The sequence below is a fragment of the Tenrec ecaudatus genome, chromosome 9 (genome assembly GCF_050624435.1).
Source record: "Tenrec ecaudatus isolate mTenEca1 chromosome 9, mTenEca1.hap1, whole genome shotgun sequence".
NCBI lineage: Eukaryota > Metazoa > Chordata > Mammalia > Afrosoricida > Tenrecidae > Tenrec > Tenrec ecaudatus.
The window spans coordinates 85934109-85950491 of record NC_134538.1 but is presented as its reverse complement, the minus strand read 5'-3'; the positions used below and the strand labels follow the sequence as shown (position 1 = coordinate 85950491).

The 16383-nt window shown below is 43.9% G+C and overlaps 1 protein-coding gene across 1 annotated transcript in view; it reads right to left on the bottom strand.

Moving 5' to 3' along the window:
* LOC142456033 (rap guanine nucleotide exchange factor 5-like) overlaps nt 1-13211 on the bottom strand; it is a 104492-nt gene extending 91281 nt beyond the window's left edge. The window contains exon 1 of the mRNA XM_075557331.1: nt 13154-13211. Coding sequence (XP_075413446.1) covers nt 13154-13207 — 54 coding nt within the window. The 5' untranslated portion in view covers nt 13208-13211. The remainder of the gene's footprint in view (nt 1-13153) is intronic.
* Between the last annotated feature and the right edge of the window lie 3172 nt (nt 13212-16383).

Sequence of the window (16383 nt, the reverse complement as noted above, 5' to 3'; positions counted from 1 at the left end):
GCAGGATGGAAGGACAGGTGATAAGGAGAGGATGCAGCGGAGGCACATTGTACCTGAACTTTTGACCTATGGAAGTGGTGTGTGTGTGTGTGTGTGTGTGTGTGTGTGTGTGTAGGGGAGGACCAAATGCTGTTTTAAGTGTCCTTAATGTCATATATAAAGAGCTATAGTGGTACAGTGAGCTAGGCAATGGGGTGCAGGGTCAAGGGTTCAAGCCCACCAGCCAATCCTTGGGCGAAAGATGAGGCTTTCTGCTCCTGTAAAGATTTACAGTCTCAAAAACCCTATCTAAGAGGGCTGTTATGAGTTGGAATCGACTTGATGGCAGTGAAGTAATGTCACTATCGGTGTTCTGCTGGTGTAGGGTGTAAGTATTCTGTACTACATCCTCTCACAGAAGGGTCACAAGGAAGGGACGAGCCAGCCGGGGTGTAGTGTAACTCCAACAAAACACACAACATTCCTCTAGTTCTTGAATGCTTCCCCCCACTCCCACCATCATGACCTCAGTTCTACCTTACAAATCTGGCTAGACCAGAACATGTACATTGGTACAGGTAAGAGCTCTTGACACATGGAATCCAGGACAGATCAACCCCTCAGGAACAGTAATGGGAGCAGCGATACCATGAGGGTAGTAGGAAGGTGGGGGGAAAAGGGGGAACCAATTGCAAAGATGGACATATAACCCCCCCTCCCCAGGAACAATAGAAACAAGGGTAAAGGGAGACAGCGGAAAATGATATGAAAATAATAACAATTTATCACTTAACAAGGCTTCACCAAGATGGGAGGGTGGGGGAGGGAGAGAAGAAAAGGAGGAGCTGATTCCAGACTCAAGTAGAAAGAAGATGTTTTGGAAAGGATGATGGCAACATATGTACAAATGTGCTTGACACAATGGGCGCATGGATTGTTATAAGAGCTGTGAGAGTCCCCAATGCAGTGACTTATTTTTAAAAAACAACTCTGTCCTATACAGTTGCTCTAAGCAGGAAGTGACTTGATGGCACTGGAAAGGGTTACTGTCACTATCCAACCAACCAAGTGTCTCATGTACAAGATTCACAACTTATCCTAACTCAAATCACCTTGCTGGTTTGACAATTAGATTATGTAAATATAAGTCTCTGATTTCACACACGTCCCGATAAGATGTTTGTGTTTTCTTATCTCTACAATTTCCTTCATGAAAATTAACCCAAAGAAATGGGAGTCACCTAACAGTTGTGTCCTGTTGTTGTTGTTGTTTTAATGTGGATGTTATGCAAGCAAGCACAAGAAGTCTAGATTCGGTTTTATCTTCTTTGAAAAGATGCCCGTTTCCATTCTCTTTCTTTGGAAACTTCCCAAGGAGCTCACAGTTCATTACATCCTTCAGAACTACGGCTCTGGAGGCAACACTGAATTCACTGTAAAAATTTCCCTATCTTTAATTTAGCAATTTGAGCAAGCCTAGAGACCTGGATTATACTATACATGTATAAACATGGAAAACATATGAATTCTGAATTCTCTTTTTGTTATGAACAGTGGCAAGACTCTTGCTTAAAAATAAAACAGTGCTCCGAAATTCAAGGACAGGATCAGCAGGCTGTGTCATTCAAAGGCCCTTCTCTATATACCAGCTTATCCAGAGCACCCACGGAAATGCATGGTAAGCAGAGACGAGGAAGGCTTCCCATGGAAAATTCGCAAGGCCGGAGGAGATTAGCAAGGAAGTTAAAGTGCGAAGGCAGACACCACAGACCACGTACTAGAAGGTCAAACTGTTTCCAGGTAATAATCCCAGGAGTAGACTTCCTCCCATAAAGAGCCTTGGAAAACCACAGGGAAGTTCGACCTTTCCGCTAGTCTCTGAGTCAGAATCTTTGGGAAGGAAGGGAGGAAGTGAGCTAAAATGTGGAATGTTTCAGTCCATGTCGTTTTTCTTTAAGCTGAAAAACTCCATACGGATTCTTATTGCTTAGGGTTTTGTTTTTTAATATGGTAAGCACTTGGAGTTCTTTTCTGAAAATCACTACAAATATCGTTGTGACATTTTAATTACTTGTATCCATATACATTTAGCAAATATGAAGCTGACTGACTTGAGCGGCCTTTTATTTCTGTATATACACTGCCTTCTTGTGTTCCTTTAATAGGAAAGCTCACTTGCATTTTTTTCTAGGGTGGAATTTGAGGTCTTGCTTTGCTTGAGCTTTCAGTAGCAGGGCCTTTTCGCCCCAGTGAACTGAAAACTAGGAAATAAGCTTCCAAGGTTAAAGAAATGAGATTTAGAAATAATCCATGGACAACACTCTCAAGTTTGCATAAAAAAGTGAGTGTATGCAAACCACAATAACTAATCTCATCGCCGTCAAGTCGATGCAGAGTCACAGCGACCCTGTAGGACAGGATGGAAGTGCCTCTGTGAGTTCCTTAGAACTCCTGACAAGCATGGAATGCCCTGTCTTTCTCTCTGGGAGCGGCTGGTGGTTTCAAACTGTTGACCTTACAGTTAGCAGCCCCATGCATAACCACTAAGTATTAGTGCGTGAGGGCTCCCGTGAGGACACAGAGGGGGCAGAGAAAACTGCCCGGATGGAAGCCAGTCCCCTTTCTGGTGCCCTTAACTCAAACCAACGCTTGGAGAAAGCCTTAGCACCTCTGCACGACAGATGCCATATTTGCTTCCTGTCACCCTTTTAAGAAGCAGGCTAAATGAGAACTGTCAGCTAAGTGACACATAAGCATCTCCCCCCGCCCTCTCCCACCCCGACTGGCGGTCACGCCGAGGTGCATCTGGATACCACTGGGAATAGGCACAGCGAGGAGGTAAACCTAGCACGATTGCCCTTAATCAGTGCTTGCAGCATGAGCGAGGGGATTTGACGACTGAAGGGAACTAGGGTAGCTCTCAGGGAAGGAAGAAAAATCAAGTTTCCCAATTTCCATGCACTGATATTTTCATTCTCATTCTTCCAGGCCGATTAACTATCAACTGAAGAGATGGACCTCTCCCCTCATCCCCAAATCCCAATCCATCGCCGACCTCAGTGCAGCCAGTTTTCCCATGTGGCTGTCACAAACATTTCTTTTTTCAAATAGAGTCCTCCGACTTTGGCTTTTGTGATAGAAGCCCTTTGGTTATTTCTGCTTCCTCAGGTTGCTGCCTTTCATCGCCCTATCCGCGTCTTCCTGTGGATTTCCCCCAGGACCTTTCTCCAACCTACAACCTGTGTGAGGCTGCTTAACGCAATTTCAGCACAGACTTATCTGAGCTCCAGAGTCATGTCTTCAGAAGTTGCCGGAGTGTCTTCGAACTCAATTATGTTGGTAACTAACTACCTTGAGGGAATGAGAGAGTCACTGGGCCTGGGGTCTCAGGATCGTGCTCTGAAGGTCAATTGACATAACACAGATCAAAGACAAAGGTCTAGACCATACTTTGTTAAGTAGCAACTTGAGTTTTAAAGGTGGAACTATCAGTCTCCCCACGTCTGGATGAAATAAGAGTAATGAAAACTGAAGCCACAATGAAACAATTAGTCCAATGGTAAAAGGACAAGAACCCTGAGACCTGAAGAAGTGGATGGTGCCCGGCTACCACTATCAATTGCTCTGAAAGGGATCACATTAGAAAGTTTTGGGTACAGTGGGAGGAAAACGTAGACCCAACTCATAAAACAACAACAATAAAACAGGCTTACTGATCAGACAGACACTGGTGGAATCCCAAGACTATGGCCCTTCAGTGCACAAGCTTTAGCTAGACAGTAAGGGAACAATGGCACTAGGGAGGTGTGCACACCTTAGGATCATCAACTAGATGAGCTGGGAGGGCGGCAGGTATTCAGCAGGGTTAGAAGAGGAGGAGGGATGGAGGCAGGAAACACAAGGAGGAAGTGGGGGGATGAGCCAAAACAACATGCGTATATTGTTGAACCAAAAACGGAACTGCTCTGCAAACCTACATCCAACTCATAATAACAAGGTTTGCTTTTAAAAACTAAAAACCCACCCCAATTCAGATGTTCCTCCAAATCATTCCCCCTCCCACATAATTCACTCAACTTCCTCCATTCATGCGGGTTCAGAACTTTAGTCAGCTGCCTCTTCTACCTTGACCAAATCCTGGTGATGAACAAGAGAATTATTTTTACAAACCCCATTGTTTTTTCCTTGTTACAAAAACCATCATATACTAGATTTTTTCAGCTTCCCAACCAATCTACCAACCTCCAATCCATCTTTTTCTGTCCTGATCTATGTGAACCTGCTTTTCAAAAAGTATTCCACTTTCTTAGCTAGGACCGTCTTCTGTAGCGAGGAGGCTCGATTAACTCATGATTTCCCAGTGTACTTTTTAAGTGCCAATGCTGTCCCACAACAAATTCCACAGCTCCGATGCCCATCCTCTTTTAATTCAGCTCCTCAGCTCCAAACTGCCTTCAACGACAGTTCAAGTCGAGTCTCCGCAATGAGACGTCTATTTGCTGTTTTTAAATTTGCTCTATAGAGCACTCCTTGGGCTCAGTTTCCAATTGCTTTATGTGTTAACTTTCGAAAAGTACTCATCTTGTCCTTCTGGTATGGTTGTAGGAACCAAAAGTCTTTGCTGCTTCTGAAACTATCTCAACAACTGCATTTTTAACTAGCTAATATAATTTTGCATTATATTATGGAGCATTGTACATAGGGATATAATTAGAAAATAGATAATTTAGAGTTCCAGATCAAGGCTCTGTTCCTATATTACTGGGCAGGCTTTATAACTTCTGAACATGTTCATATCTAAAAAAGAGAGACTGCTGCCTACTTCATAGAGCTACTGAGAAGTTTAACAGAATGTATGTTGGGTATGCACATACCAGGGTACATTAAAAAAGTATTGCTACAAAATCATAGCAATCTTAAACAAAAATATCAACATGCAAAGCTACTGTTTTTCCATATATCTCCCCATCTAGGGCCATACACTACTGAAAGTGATACTTTCAGCTCTTTGGCCCTTCCCCTAAAGAACTCTGAGTTGTCCAGTGTACACAATGTCAAAAGGCCAGTTTAGGGATCTGTAGTAGTTTTGTGTCACAGTCTAAGGCAATATCCTTAAGGGACAAACATCATCTCCCTTTTAAATACTCTGAATTTAAGGGACAGAATGAGGTCTGAAGGGCCAGATCAGGGTAAGGTTTCCCAGTAAAACTCTCTACCTTGAAGAATTACTACCCTTAAAGAATGAGCAGGTGCATGTAATAGAAAGGGGAAAATCCCTTGGTGTAATTTTCCTGGCCTTTTCCAAACCAATGAGGTTTTCAGTTTTCTTATAACTTCTTACTAATAATCCCCTGTGATTGTGCTGTGGCCTTAGAGAAAATGTATCAAGATTAGGCCTTTGGAATTTCAAAAAAACAGTCATTGTACCTTTCTGAGCAAATGTCTCTGCCTTGAATTTACCGACCCAGCAGATCCCTGTGGAAGTGACAGTTTTGGTGGAGCCCTGCTCTCTGGATTGTACTGGTAAATCCAAGCCTTGTCCCGGCTATGGTTCATTCCATAAAATAATCTTCATTCATGTCAACCATGTGTAAAAGACCAATGGAAATACAAGTTGTTTGAAATAGCTGGTCTTCCAAATGTGTGCATAAACAAATGGGGTGAAGAAAGCTGATGGTGCTCGGCTACAAAAAGATATAGCATCTGGGGTTTTAAAGGCTTGAAGGTAAACAAGCAGCCATCTAGCTCAGAAGCAACAAAGCCCACATGGAAGAAGCACACCAGCCTGTGCGATCACGAGGTGTCGAAGGGATCAGGCATCAAAGAACAAAAATTCCTATCATTGTGAATTGGGGGGGGGGGGGAGTGCAGGGTGGAGACCCAAAGCCATCTGTAGGCAAATGGACATCCCTTTATGGAAGGGTCACGGGGAGGAGATGAGCCAGTCAAGGTAGAGTGTAGCAATGATGAAACATACAAATTTCCTCTACTTCCTAAATGCTTTCTTCCCACCCACCCCCCCCAATATCATGATCCCAATTCTACCTTACAAATCTGGCTAGACGAGAGGATGTTCACTGGTACAGATAGGAACTGGATACACATAGAATCCAGGACGGATGATCCCTTCAGGACCAGTGGTGTGAGTGGCAATACCTGGGGGGTGGAGGGAAGGAGGGGTGGAAAGGGGGAACCAATTATAGGGATCTACATATAACCTCCTCCCTGGGGGATGGACAACAGAAAAGTGGGTGAAGGGAGACATCGGACAGTGTAAGATATGACAAAATAATAATTTATAAATTACCAAGGGTTCATGAGGGAGGGGGGAGTAGGGAGGGAAGGAAAATGTGAGGAGCTGATGCCAGGGGCTTAAGTGGAGAGCAAATGTTTTGAGAATGCTGAGGGCAATGAATGTACAGATGTGCTTTACACAATTGATGTATGTATGGATTGTGATACAAGTTGTACGAGCCCCCAATAAAATGATTTAAAAAGAAAAAGAAATAGCTGGTCTTCACACAATGAGCCAAATGGTTTGAGCCCAAGGACCCAAAAGCTCGCTGAGGTCAAGATCTTTGCTTAAAATGGAAAAGAAGGATGCATGCAAGATACCAACTGTAGTAGCTATTGCATCAATGGTAGTTCTGTGTCATGCCAGACGAGTCCCAGGGACTTGGAGATTAAAGGTGGTCCAAATGTCCAACTCTTCCAAGATGCTGCTCTGCTTGATGCCCCTCCTCCACACCCCCACCCTCCACCCACGCCTCCTTCCTGGGTATATTCCCTCCACCCCTGGGTTCTATGATTCACCCCAAAGTCTCACAGAAACGCATGAAACTGTGAGGAAAAGTTTCAATGTGGTAGATGCTGTTCAGTCCCAGACCCTGAGATCAGATAAAAACGAGCCATATGCAGGGTCCAGAGCCAAAAGTCAACAAAAATGTTCAAAACTCACAGCAGGTCTTCTTGCTTCTACCAAAGCTCAGGCAGCAGATAGCGGTCTGGCTCTCCAGGTGAGCTGACGTGTGCAAGCAGCAGCATACACACCGCAAAGGGCAGTGTCTGAAGTCACCCCCTATGCTCTAAAGTGAAGTAGAAATATGCCCCCAAGGAAACAGAGTGTGGCGTGGTTCACGCGCTCTATTAGGTCAGGTCTTTGTGCATTCCGCCAACCCATCGCCCCCCCCCCCCATTCCTGTCCATTAGGGTTGTAGAGCGTGTCCTCAAAATGGGATTATAGTCACAGGCATCAAGTCCAGAATTCTAATATACCTTATAAGGAATTATGGCTAGAAGGACCACGTTAATTGACTAAAACTCACCACCAGTTTCTGAACTTGAACTTCGGGCTCCTCTTTTGTCGGTGATGGTACTCCCTGTGTTGGCTGAGCTGTGAGGTCCTCCTGACCTTCCTTAAAATACTCGATCCGTGTCTGTTAATCTGTTGTTTTATGAGGGCGGCGTTACCATAACATTGCTGCAAAGCTTCAGTGATTTGGAAAATGTCCACTTGAGTGTGTTTAAAATTTGCTATTATCTGTGGCATCAGTTATCCCCCTGCCCCCACCGAGGACAGAAAGTATGCTTTTCTTTTGGAGCCACCCTAAGGAGACTAAGAAAAGTATGTTTCTAAGAAAACTTGTCTTCAGTCATCCACTGGTTGTTCAAACCTGCTTAGACCTGTTTGGTTTGGAGGAACTCTGTGTCTCTATGAACTGGAACCGTGGCAACAATGCTGGTTGAATTGCCTCACAATCAAACACAACGTGTGTTGCAGTGTCTGGCTCACAAAGGAGTGGTTGTAGGTTTCAGTTTCACGGGTGGTGTTATGAATATTCTCACAGTAGGCACCCTCTTTGGACAATGCTTCGAAGTGGAAAGAAACAAACCTCAAACTCACGACCATTGAGTTGATTCCAACTCATAAAGACCCTATAGGACAGGGTAGAACAGTCTCTGTGGGTTTCCGCGGCTGTAACTCTTGACAGGAGTAGAGAGCCTCAGCTTCCTCCTGTGGAGCAGCTGGTAGTCTCAAACTGCTGACCCTGCAGTTGGCAGCCCAGCATATACCCCACTATGACGCCAGTGCATCTTGAAATGGTAAAAGTCATGCTGCATATTTTTCATGACATGCTAGAAGGTTTACATGTCACACAGAGTTCTATATCACTGATTGCCATGTGGAGTCAAAAATAACTTTCCTAACCTAGAGTCAAGGAGAATAAAAAAAGGACACGCCGTCCTCAGATGCTAAAGCCTAATTTTAACAGTATAATCCTAACTACATCCATATAAATCAAATCCAGTGTGATTTTTAGCAATTACTATTTTAATAATGCTGCTAAAGCAAAACTGAAGAATTCTTGAAAAGGATTCTAAAAATATATGCCAATGAAGACAAACGCTGGGAGATAGGATTGCTGACGAGTGTCACAAACGAGAGCTTGGCATAGTGTCAGCGAGACGGCAGCATGAGCAGCATCAAGCTCACGCAGATGCTGAAGATGAAGCGGAAAGGGCCAGAGCCAGCGTTGTCAGACCTCTGGAGAACAGCTGAGAGGGTACGCTGACCAAGTGCCACTGAATGGAGAACAGGCACCTTGAAAATGGCAGGAGGTGACTGGTAAGGTTGCCACACTCAACCAGACGTGGGATTTTGTTTCTTGGATTGGAGGTTCATGCGAAGAGTTTGATGGGGCATCACAGTTAATTGTCTTGATGATGTGTCCAGTGTGTCTATTCTACCTCTTGAATCACTGAGTACTCCATATATCTAAACATATAAAACATTGCAAGTAGTCATCAAAGAACAACGACTTGTCTCTGTTTGCCCAGAACAATAAAGGCAAATGAAGGATCGGGAAGAACAGGATATGAAATGTGTTGCTGGAAGTCTCTGAACAACTCTATGAACGCATTTGTATGAGATCCCAAGGACCAGATGGTTCCTGGCTGCCACTGCTGATATTTTGATCAGGGATTCTATAGAAAAATCCAGACCAAGAGGGAGAGAATGCAGAATATAAAAAATTCTCACAAGCCCTAGACTCTCTGGAGTCGTGGAAGGTGGTTGAACCCCTGAAACGACTGTCCCGAGATCATCTTTAACCTTAAGCCAAAAGCAACCCCTGGAGTCTTCTTAAAACCAAATAGCGGTTTAGTTAAACTCGTGAAAAATGCCTTCCTTGAGGAGATGCTCTTTGAAGAACCATTGACATGGGGCGGCACAATGGGCTGTCCAATGGGCTGCTGACTGTGGTTCCAAACCACCAGCCACTCCCCGGGGGAGGATGAAGCTTTCCACAGTGCAGAGCTGCAGTCTCAGAAACCTGCATGGGCAGTTCCACCCCTCCTCTAGGGTTGCCATGAGTCAAAATTGACTCCATGGCAGTGAGACATGGAAGCAAAACAACAGCTATAATCTGGCAGAGCAAGCAGGAGGCTTCGGAGGGGGAGAAACAACTCAGAACGGGAGGACAGTAATAGTGCACGACTCCATGTAGTAAGTGTCACTGAGTTGTACACACTGACGCTGTTGATTTGCTGTATGTTTTGCCATGTAAATTCTCTACAACAACAAGAAAAATAAATAATGCAAATGGTAGGAAAGTGTTGTGGTGGTTTTCCTTGCCCTTTTCTCTACATCTTCAGGGCTGAGAGTCAGTCTTGAAGATGGCAGCCTGTGCTCCGAGTCTGGGGCCCTGACCCTTGGGCTCCCGAGGGAACTGAATAGACCTTTTAAGTAAATGACCCTATGTGGCTGTTATAACCAGTCTGGAAGCTACCTCACGGACTGACATAAAGCACCCCTTTCTATTTAGCTTAACACAAAACCTACCTTGGGTAGAAAAACTGCAAGTAATCAAAAAGAAAAGAAAGAAAGCCTGAAGTAAGCCTAACAAGCACAGCCCCCTGGGACAGAAGATTATGGCTGAAATATGTATAATATGGAGCCCCAAAGCCCATCTATAGACAATGGGACACCTCTCACAGAAGGGTCATAGGAAGGGATGAGCCAGTCAGGGTGCAGCATAGCATCGACAAAACACACAACATTCCTCTAGTTCTTTAATGCTTCCTCCCCACTATCATGACCCCAGTTCTATGTGGCAAATACAGCTAGACCAGAGCATGTACACTGGTACAGATAGAGCTCTCAACCCATGGAATCCAGCACAGATAACCCCTCAGGAACAGAACTGGGAGTAGCAAAACCAAGTTAGGAAGAAGGCAGGGGAGGGGAGGAGAAGGGAGAACTAATCACAATGATCAACATACAACCTCTCCCTCTTTCCCCTCTCCCCCTGCCACCTAAGAGGGATGAACAACAGAAACATGGGTGAAGGGAGACAGCAGACAGGTCTAAGATATGAAAATAAATAAATAAATAAATAAATAGATCATCAAGCATCCACGAGGGTGCTAGGGTGGGGGAGCAGGGAAATAAAGGGAGTTGATACCAAGGGCTCAAGTAGAAAAAATGTTTTGAAAATGAAGATGGCAACACATGTACAAATGTGCTTGATACAATTGGTGTGTAGATTGTTATAAGAGTTGTAAGAGCCCCGAATAAAATGATTTATTTTTAGAAAATGTTTTTGAAAAAGATATATGTATAACAAACCAACTAAATCCACACAAAATAGGGAGAGTTTCTTTGAAAATCAGAAATCCAAAAGCACGTGTAGCCGGCCTAATACAACATAGGTCCATCGCCAGGCCAAGTCCTGCTAAGGATGAAGGAGTGTCCTAGTACAAAGTCCATCTGCAAACCTCGGAGAGCCGTTTCTTGTCATTTTGTGCGTGCACATGTTTGTTTGCTATTTTTTTAGCTTTTTTTTAAGAGTTCAAAGTTATCTCTATCAAAACACTGACTAAACAGGAGCAGCAAGAACAGAATGAAGGAAATTCATTATCATGAGACATTTGACAAGTATGATTATTTGGAAAAATATGAAAAAGTCACTAAACAAGTGAATTACTCTAACCGTCAACAGTAATAAATAAATATTAATATACATATATTAAAAACCCTAAGGCATGATGCAGACTGGAAGGGAGAGGAAGCACTGGAACGGACTGTGATCGCAAACCCATCTTAAAGGCTATGTAACCATGGGAGGGGGGAGGATGCTCTAAAATTCATGTGGTAATGATTGTACGTTTTTTCTCGATAGGATTGAACGATCGAACTATTGAATTGTATGATATGTAAACTATGTGCCAAGAAAACCGTTGGGGGGTACGGACTAGCAAAACCTGGCATTTATGTGGCTAGTTTGCAACAATGAAATCGCACCACACACAAAATAAATAGAAAGCACGCCTTATGTAATAGAACAACATAAACAGGAACTCTGCCTGAGGAAGACCAAACATTGGACTTACTAGACAAAGACTTGAAGAGAATTCCCTAAGTATGTTCAAAGGGCTCAAGGAAACCATGGACAGGGAAGGAAGCCAAACAGGAAAACAAGGTATTGACAAAGTAAGAATGTGAAAAAAGGTAAAAATGATTAGAAACAATGAAACAGAGACCCTGGCACTGAAAAGCACAAAACTAAGCAGATAAAAATTAATAGGGGGTGTTCAACAGCAGATACGAGTAAGGAGAGAACAAAGCAGTGTACTTGAAGGCAACAGAAATTCCAGTGTGAGAAAAAGAAAGGAAAAATAATTTAAAAAATTAATTGTCTAAGGTACATGTGAGACATTATCAAGATGACCAAGTTATCAATTATGGAAGTTTCAGAAGGAGGACAAGGAAGAAAGATGCTTGAAGAAATAATGGCCACAAATCACCAAATTTGATCAAAGACATGAATCTACATATGTCGGAAGTTTAATGAACCAAACAGGATAAATGCAAAGATATCCACACTGAAAGATATTATAATAAACTGTTCAAAGGCAAAAACAGAGGATCCTGAAATAAGAGAGAAGTGATTCACCACATCATACGGGTCCTTAATGAGATTATCCGCTAATCAGAAAAGCATGCTGGCCAGAACACAGTGAGATGACACACTTAAGTTGATAAAAGAAAAACCCCAAGCAGCCTCTCTAACCCAAGAATTCTATACTCAGCATATGTTCAAAATGAGAATGAAATTAAAACATTTTTCAGATAAAAAAACGATAGGAGAAATCATTACAATAAGATAGCCATACAAGGGATCTAAAGGTTTCTTTTTAGGCTGAAAAGAAAGGGCATTAGAAAGTAACTAAGAAAAATTAAGACATAAGAAAAATTAAGACATCACGAACGACCTTTGGAAAAAATAACTACACGAGCAAAGGTAAAAGTCAGTATTGTGATATTTTTGGTCTATAATTCTATCTTCTACATGGTTTTAAAAATATATAAAAGTAATTACAAGTCAATGTTGCTGGATACACATACAGAAAATGCGTAGATTGTGAGAAAACTACTTCAGAGTGAAACTATAGGAGCAGAGCTCACATATGCTACTGGGGTTATGTTGGTTCAAAACAAAATTGTCATCACTTTAGGATGAAAGAGTTTTAGAAACAATGGTCATGATTCACAACAGTATGAAACAGAATGCTAGCTTGCACACTTGAAACTATGAGAGGGGTAGTCTTCTATTGACCACAGCAATAAATGAAGACAAGCATTGCTCACCCGCCCCAATATATCATAAGCCATTCACTATGCACAAACAAGAACAAAATCCAGAGTTTTATGATTAGTGACTATAGCTATTTTTTTCTATGAAGAAAGTCATGGGATTGTCTTCAACCTACAAGGCACTTATCTATCCTGATTAGTGGTAGTAAAAAACGCAATGAAGTTTGCAACATAGTACATTAAAAGCCCAAGTCTTAGCCCACATCAGTTGTTTTCTTAACAATAAATAATGTTTTCTCATTTGTACAAAAGGCCACAATTTTTCCTTCGTTAGATCACACCATATTTAAAAATTCAGATATAACATGTTCATTAACATTCCAAGAAATTTCCACCCAGAATATCTGAGATCTCTCAGTGGAGTTTGCATCAGAGTATAGAAAAGTCAAGGTTCGGCCTCCTTGTGCCTTGACTTGACTTGGGCCTCCCACCTGGAAAAATAGCTGCAGGGTAAATGCCTCTACCCAAACTCTCTCTTTAATCTTGCACCTCTAGACAGGGAAACCGCTGTGGCCTTACCGCAGATGTTAGACGAGCCAGAATTTCATCACTGGTTTCTTCAGCATCTTCCATTTTCCCATGACGCCTACAACAAACAGGAACAAATTATCCTCAGTGTTGGTTGCATCAAATGTGTCTCCGAAATTATGGAGAATACACACCCAATAATAATGGCACTCGGTGCGAAATTACTGAAAGTCCCTCTGCAAGTACTACTGTGCAGCTAACGTCATCGGACACAAACCTGCTGCTGCCCAATCGTCTCTCCAAATTGCAGTGAGCAAAAGCCTCTCAAAATGTACCACTCCGAGCATGAGTTTGAAGTGTTCGTCTCTACAGGACAACACAGAAGTACGAATGTGAACCTGCACAAAGCCTACGTAGATGCCGGCACAGATGGTGAGGGGCTGAAATTCTAAGTCTACATGAAATCCATCTTTGGAAAACTTCTAGTATATTTGCACTTCAGTCAAACATACTTACTAGGAAACCGTTCATGAGAACACCTAATAATACCATGGTGGGAATTATGGGGCATACCAAAGCACAAGTGCTTGCCTCTTTTTCAAGAGTCTACAAACCAATTGAGGAGTCAGCGATGCATAAGCTAGATAGCTAACAAAGTGTATAACCGAGTAGAAAATTGGTTTATTCATTTAGAAAAATCATCCAATTTCATTTATGAAAACCTTTTCAGCCCTTAAGTATGTATACTCTCAAACTAAAGTTCACTGCCACTGACGGATTCCAATCCACGGTGCCCCTGCAGACGGGAGACGCACTGCCCTATGGGTTTCTCAGGCTGTGAATCTTTGTGGGAACTTTCCTCTCTCTCCCGGGGAGCAGCTGGCGGGCTTGAAGGACCATGATGCCGACAGGTCTCCGTATGGAGAGTAACACAGTTGCCGGCTTCCTCAGCCCCAGCCGCGCTATTTTCAACGGCCTCATGTGCTGTGAGCACTGGGCAGTAAGGCAGGAAGAGCGAAGAACTGGCACATTTCAATTACGGTGTTGGCGAACATTGGTGAACAGTGACTCAGTCATGGACTGCCAGCGAACAAGCAGATCCGTCTTGGACAAGGTAGAGACAGAATGCTCTAGAAACAAGGCTAGCAAGACGTCATGCCTCGCGTACTGTGGGCATTTATCAAGAGAGACGACTCCCTGGAGGAGTGCATCCTGCTTGGTAAAAGTGTCGGCACAAACCAGGAACCCCTCAGCAAGATGGGCTGGCACAGTGGCCGCAGTCATGGGTTCGCACTTTGCGGCGACTGCCCAGGAGAGTACCACGTTTCCTTCTGTTGCCCTACGGACCAGCCTGGTGGCACCTGGAGACACGGCAAGTGGTTTACAGTGCAACTTCTTTTTCTGGTTTGGCCAAAGACATGCCAAACCAGATGCGTAAAATGATCTACCAAATGTCAACATGCTCTGTGGACTGGAGAGACTCGTGGTAATGACCACACGGAGTCATGTTTTCAAAAACCACAGGCCTGTGACTGACTTCAATCATGGTAAAGATCGGGTCGGTGCATTGTCAGCTGCCAGCACAGCGGGCTCCTCCAAGTTCACGGAGAGCTCAGTAAGTGCTCAATAAGGAAAATCTAGCTGGCTCAGCCCTTGTGGGGGCGCCTTGTTTCTGGAAATGTAATCAAACTCTCACGGGGGTGGGGAGGAACACACAGATATACACACACCCTTTAAATTGCACAAGGGATAAGAAAGTCCACCTTAAAGGAACGGCACGGCAAAGGCCCAAAGCTTCGTCACCACTCCTGCAGCGAAGTGTCAGAGGGGCGAGCTCGCAACCGTTTGCCCAGTAAGAATAGTGGGAGCGGAAAATAACCATTCAATAGCGGCATATTTACGAATACAGCGAGGTGCAGTGCTAATGAGCATTTTAAACAAAGGGCTTTTTAATTAAAATTCTCTCGTCATAAGGCGTCCGTAATAAATGATGCTGTAGGGTGGCAAGATTGACAGCCCTTGTAGGCAAAGAATCCTATGCCACCAGACCAAGTTGGTATGGTTACGCAGAGGTCACCGGATAAACCTGGCAGGAAATGGAAACTCAATGTCCTCAATGCCAAAGCACCGAAGGGGACTTGTCCGGCAGAGAGGAAGCAGGGGCTGGCTGTGCCTCCGCATGGTCCTCAGACTCTGAAAGGCACCTGGAGGCTTAGTTACTGAGGTCTTTCGCACCAGCACAGATTCTGTCGTGAGTCTGTTTCTAACAAACTGCTGAAAAGATCTGGAAATTCCAGGAGTGCTTGTGTATATGACCGAAACGGCTGCTTCATGAGTAATGGCTGAGTGGTGGCTGGTTAGTGACAAATAATTCCATCCCCATTCAGGAGCACACCTATCTGTTGTCATTCTTTCAGCACAAACATGCTTGGCAAAACGTCTCTAAAGCAAACGTGTGTTGGGAGAGGCAGGCTGATGATCTCCCCCCAAACGAACCACCCTGCCGCCCAGTCCTGTTTTGATCCATCTCCTCAATCACGACAACTTTTGCCACAACTCCCAGGTCTCTGCGAGCTCCTGACTCGCCCTGAACTGGCCTTGCTGCTCACCTGCCTGCAGAGCAGCTCCAGGTGACAATTCTTAGGAACGTTGTTTCCCCGCAATGAGCCCTGGTGGTATAGGGAGTTAGGCATTGAGTTACCAACCATATGGTCAGCAGTTCAAACCCACGAGTTGCTCTTTGGAAGAAAGATGAGGCCTTTGGCTTCCGTACAGATTTACAACCTCGGAAACACACAAAGGCAGGTCCACTCTCTCGTGGAGTCGCTGTGAGTCAGAAGTGACTCAATGGCAGCAGTGATTTTAGTTTTGAATTTGATTTTCCCTGTGTGCATATGCTATTTAAATGAAAGAGCAAACGCAACCAACCAACCAACCAAAAAAATAAAAGGTTACCAATGACATAAATTCTCACTTATAGCTACCCCGTGTGTGTCAGACTAGAACTGCTCACCACTGGATTTCCCATGGATAGTGTTTCAGAGGTTAAACACTAAGACCTTTCCCTCCAAAGCACTTTGGGTGGAAAGGAACCTCTTGCAGTTGGTAGCCGAGTGTGTTCATTGTTTGCAGCACCACGTGCCTTATAGGTGCCTCAAATGATCACCGACCGAACTGAAGTTGTCTCCTCTGCCCCTCCGTGGTGTAGGTCCAGTACCTTGTTGCCAACCACTCCTCCCTTTGGCCTGCCTTTGCTCAGTCCCTGGATTCTCCCTCTCTCC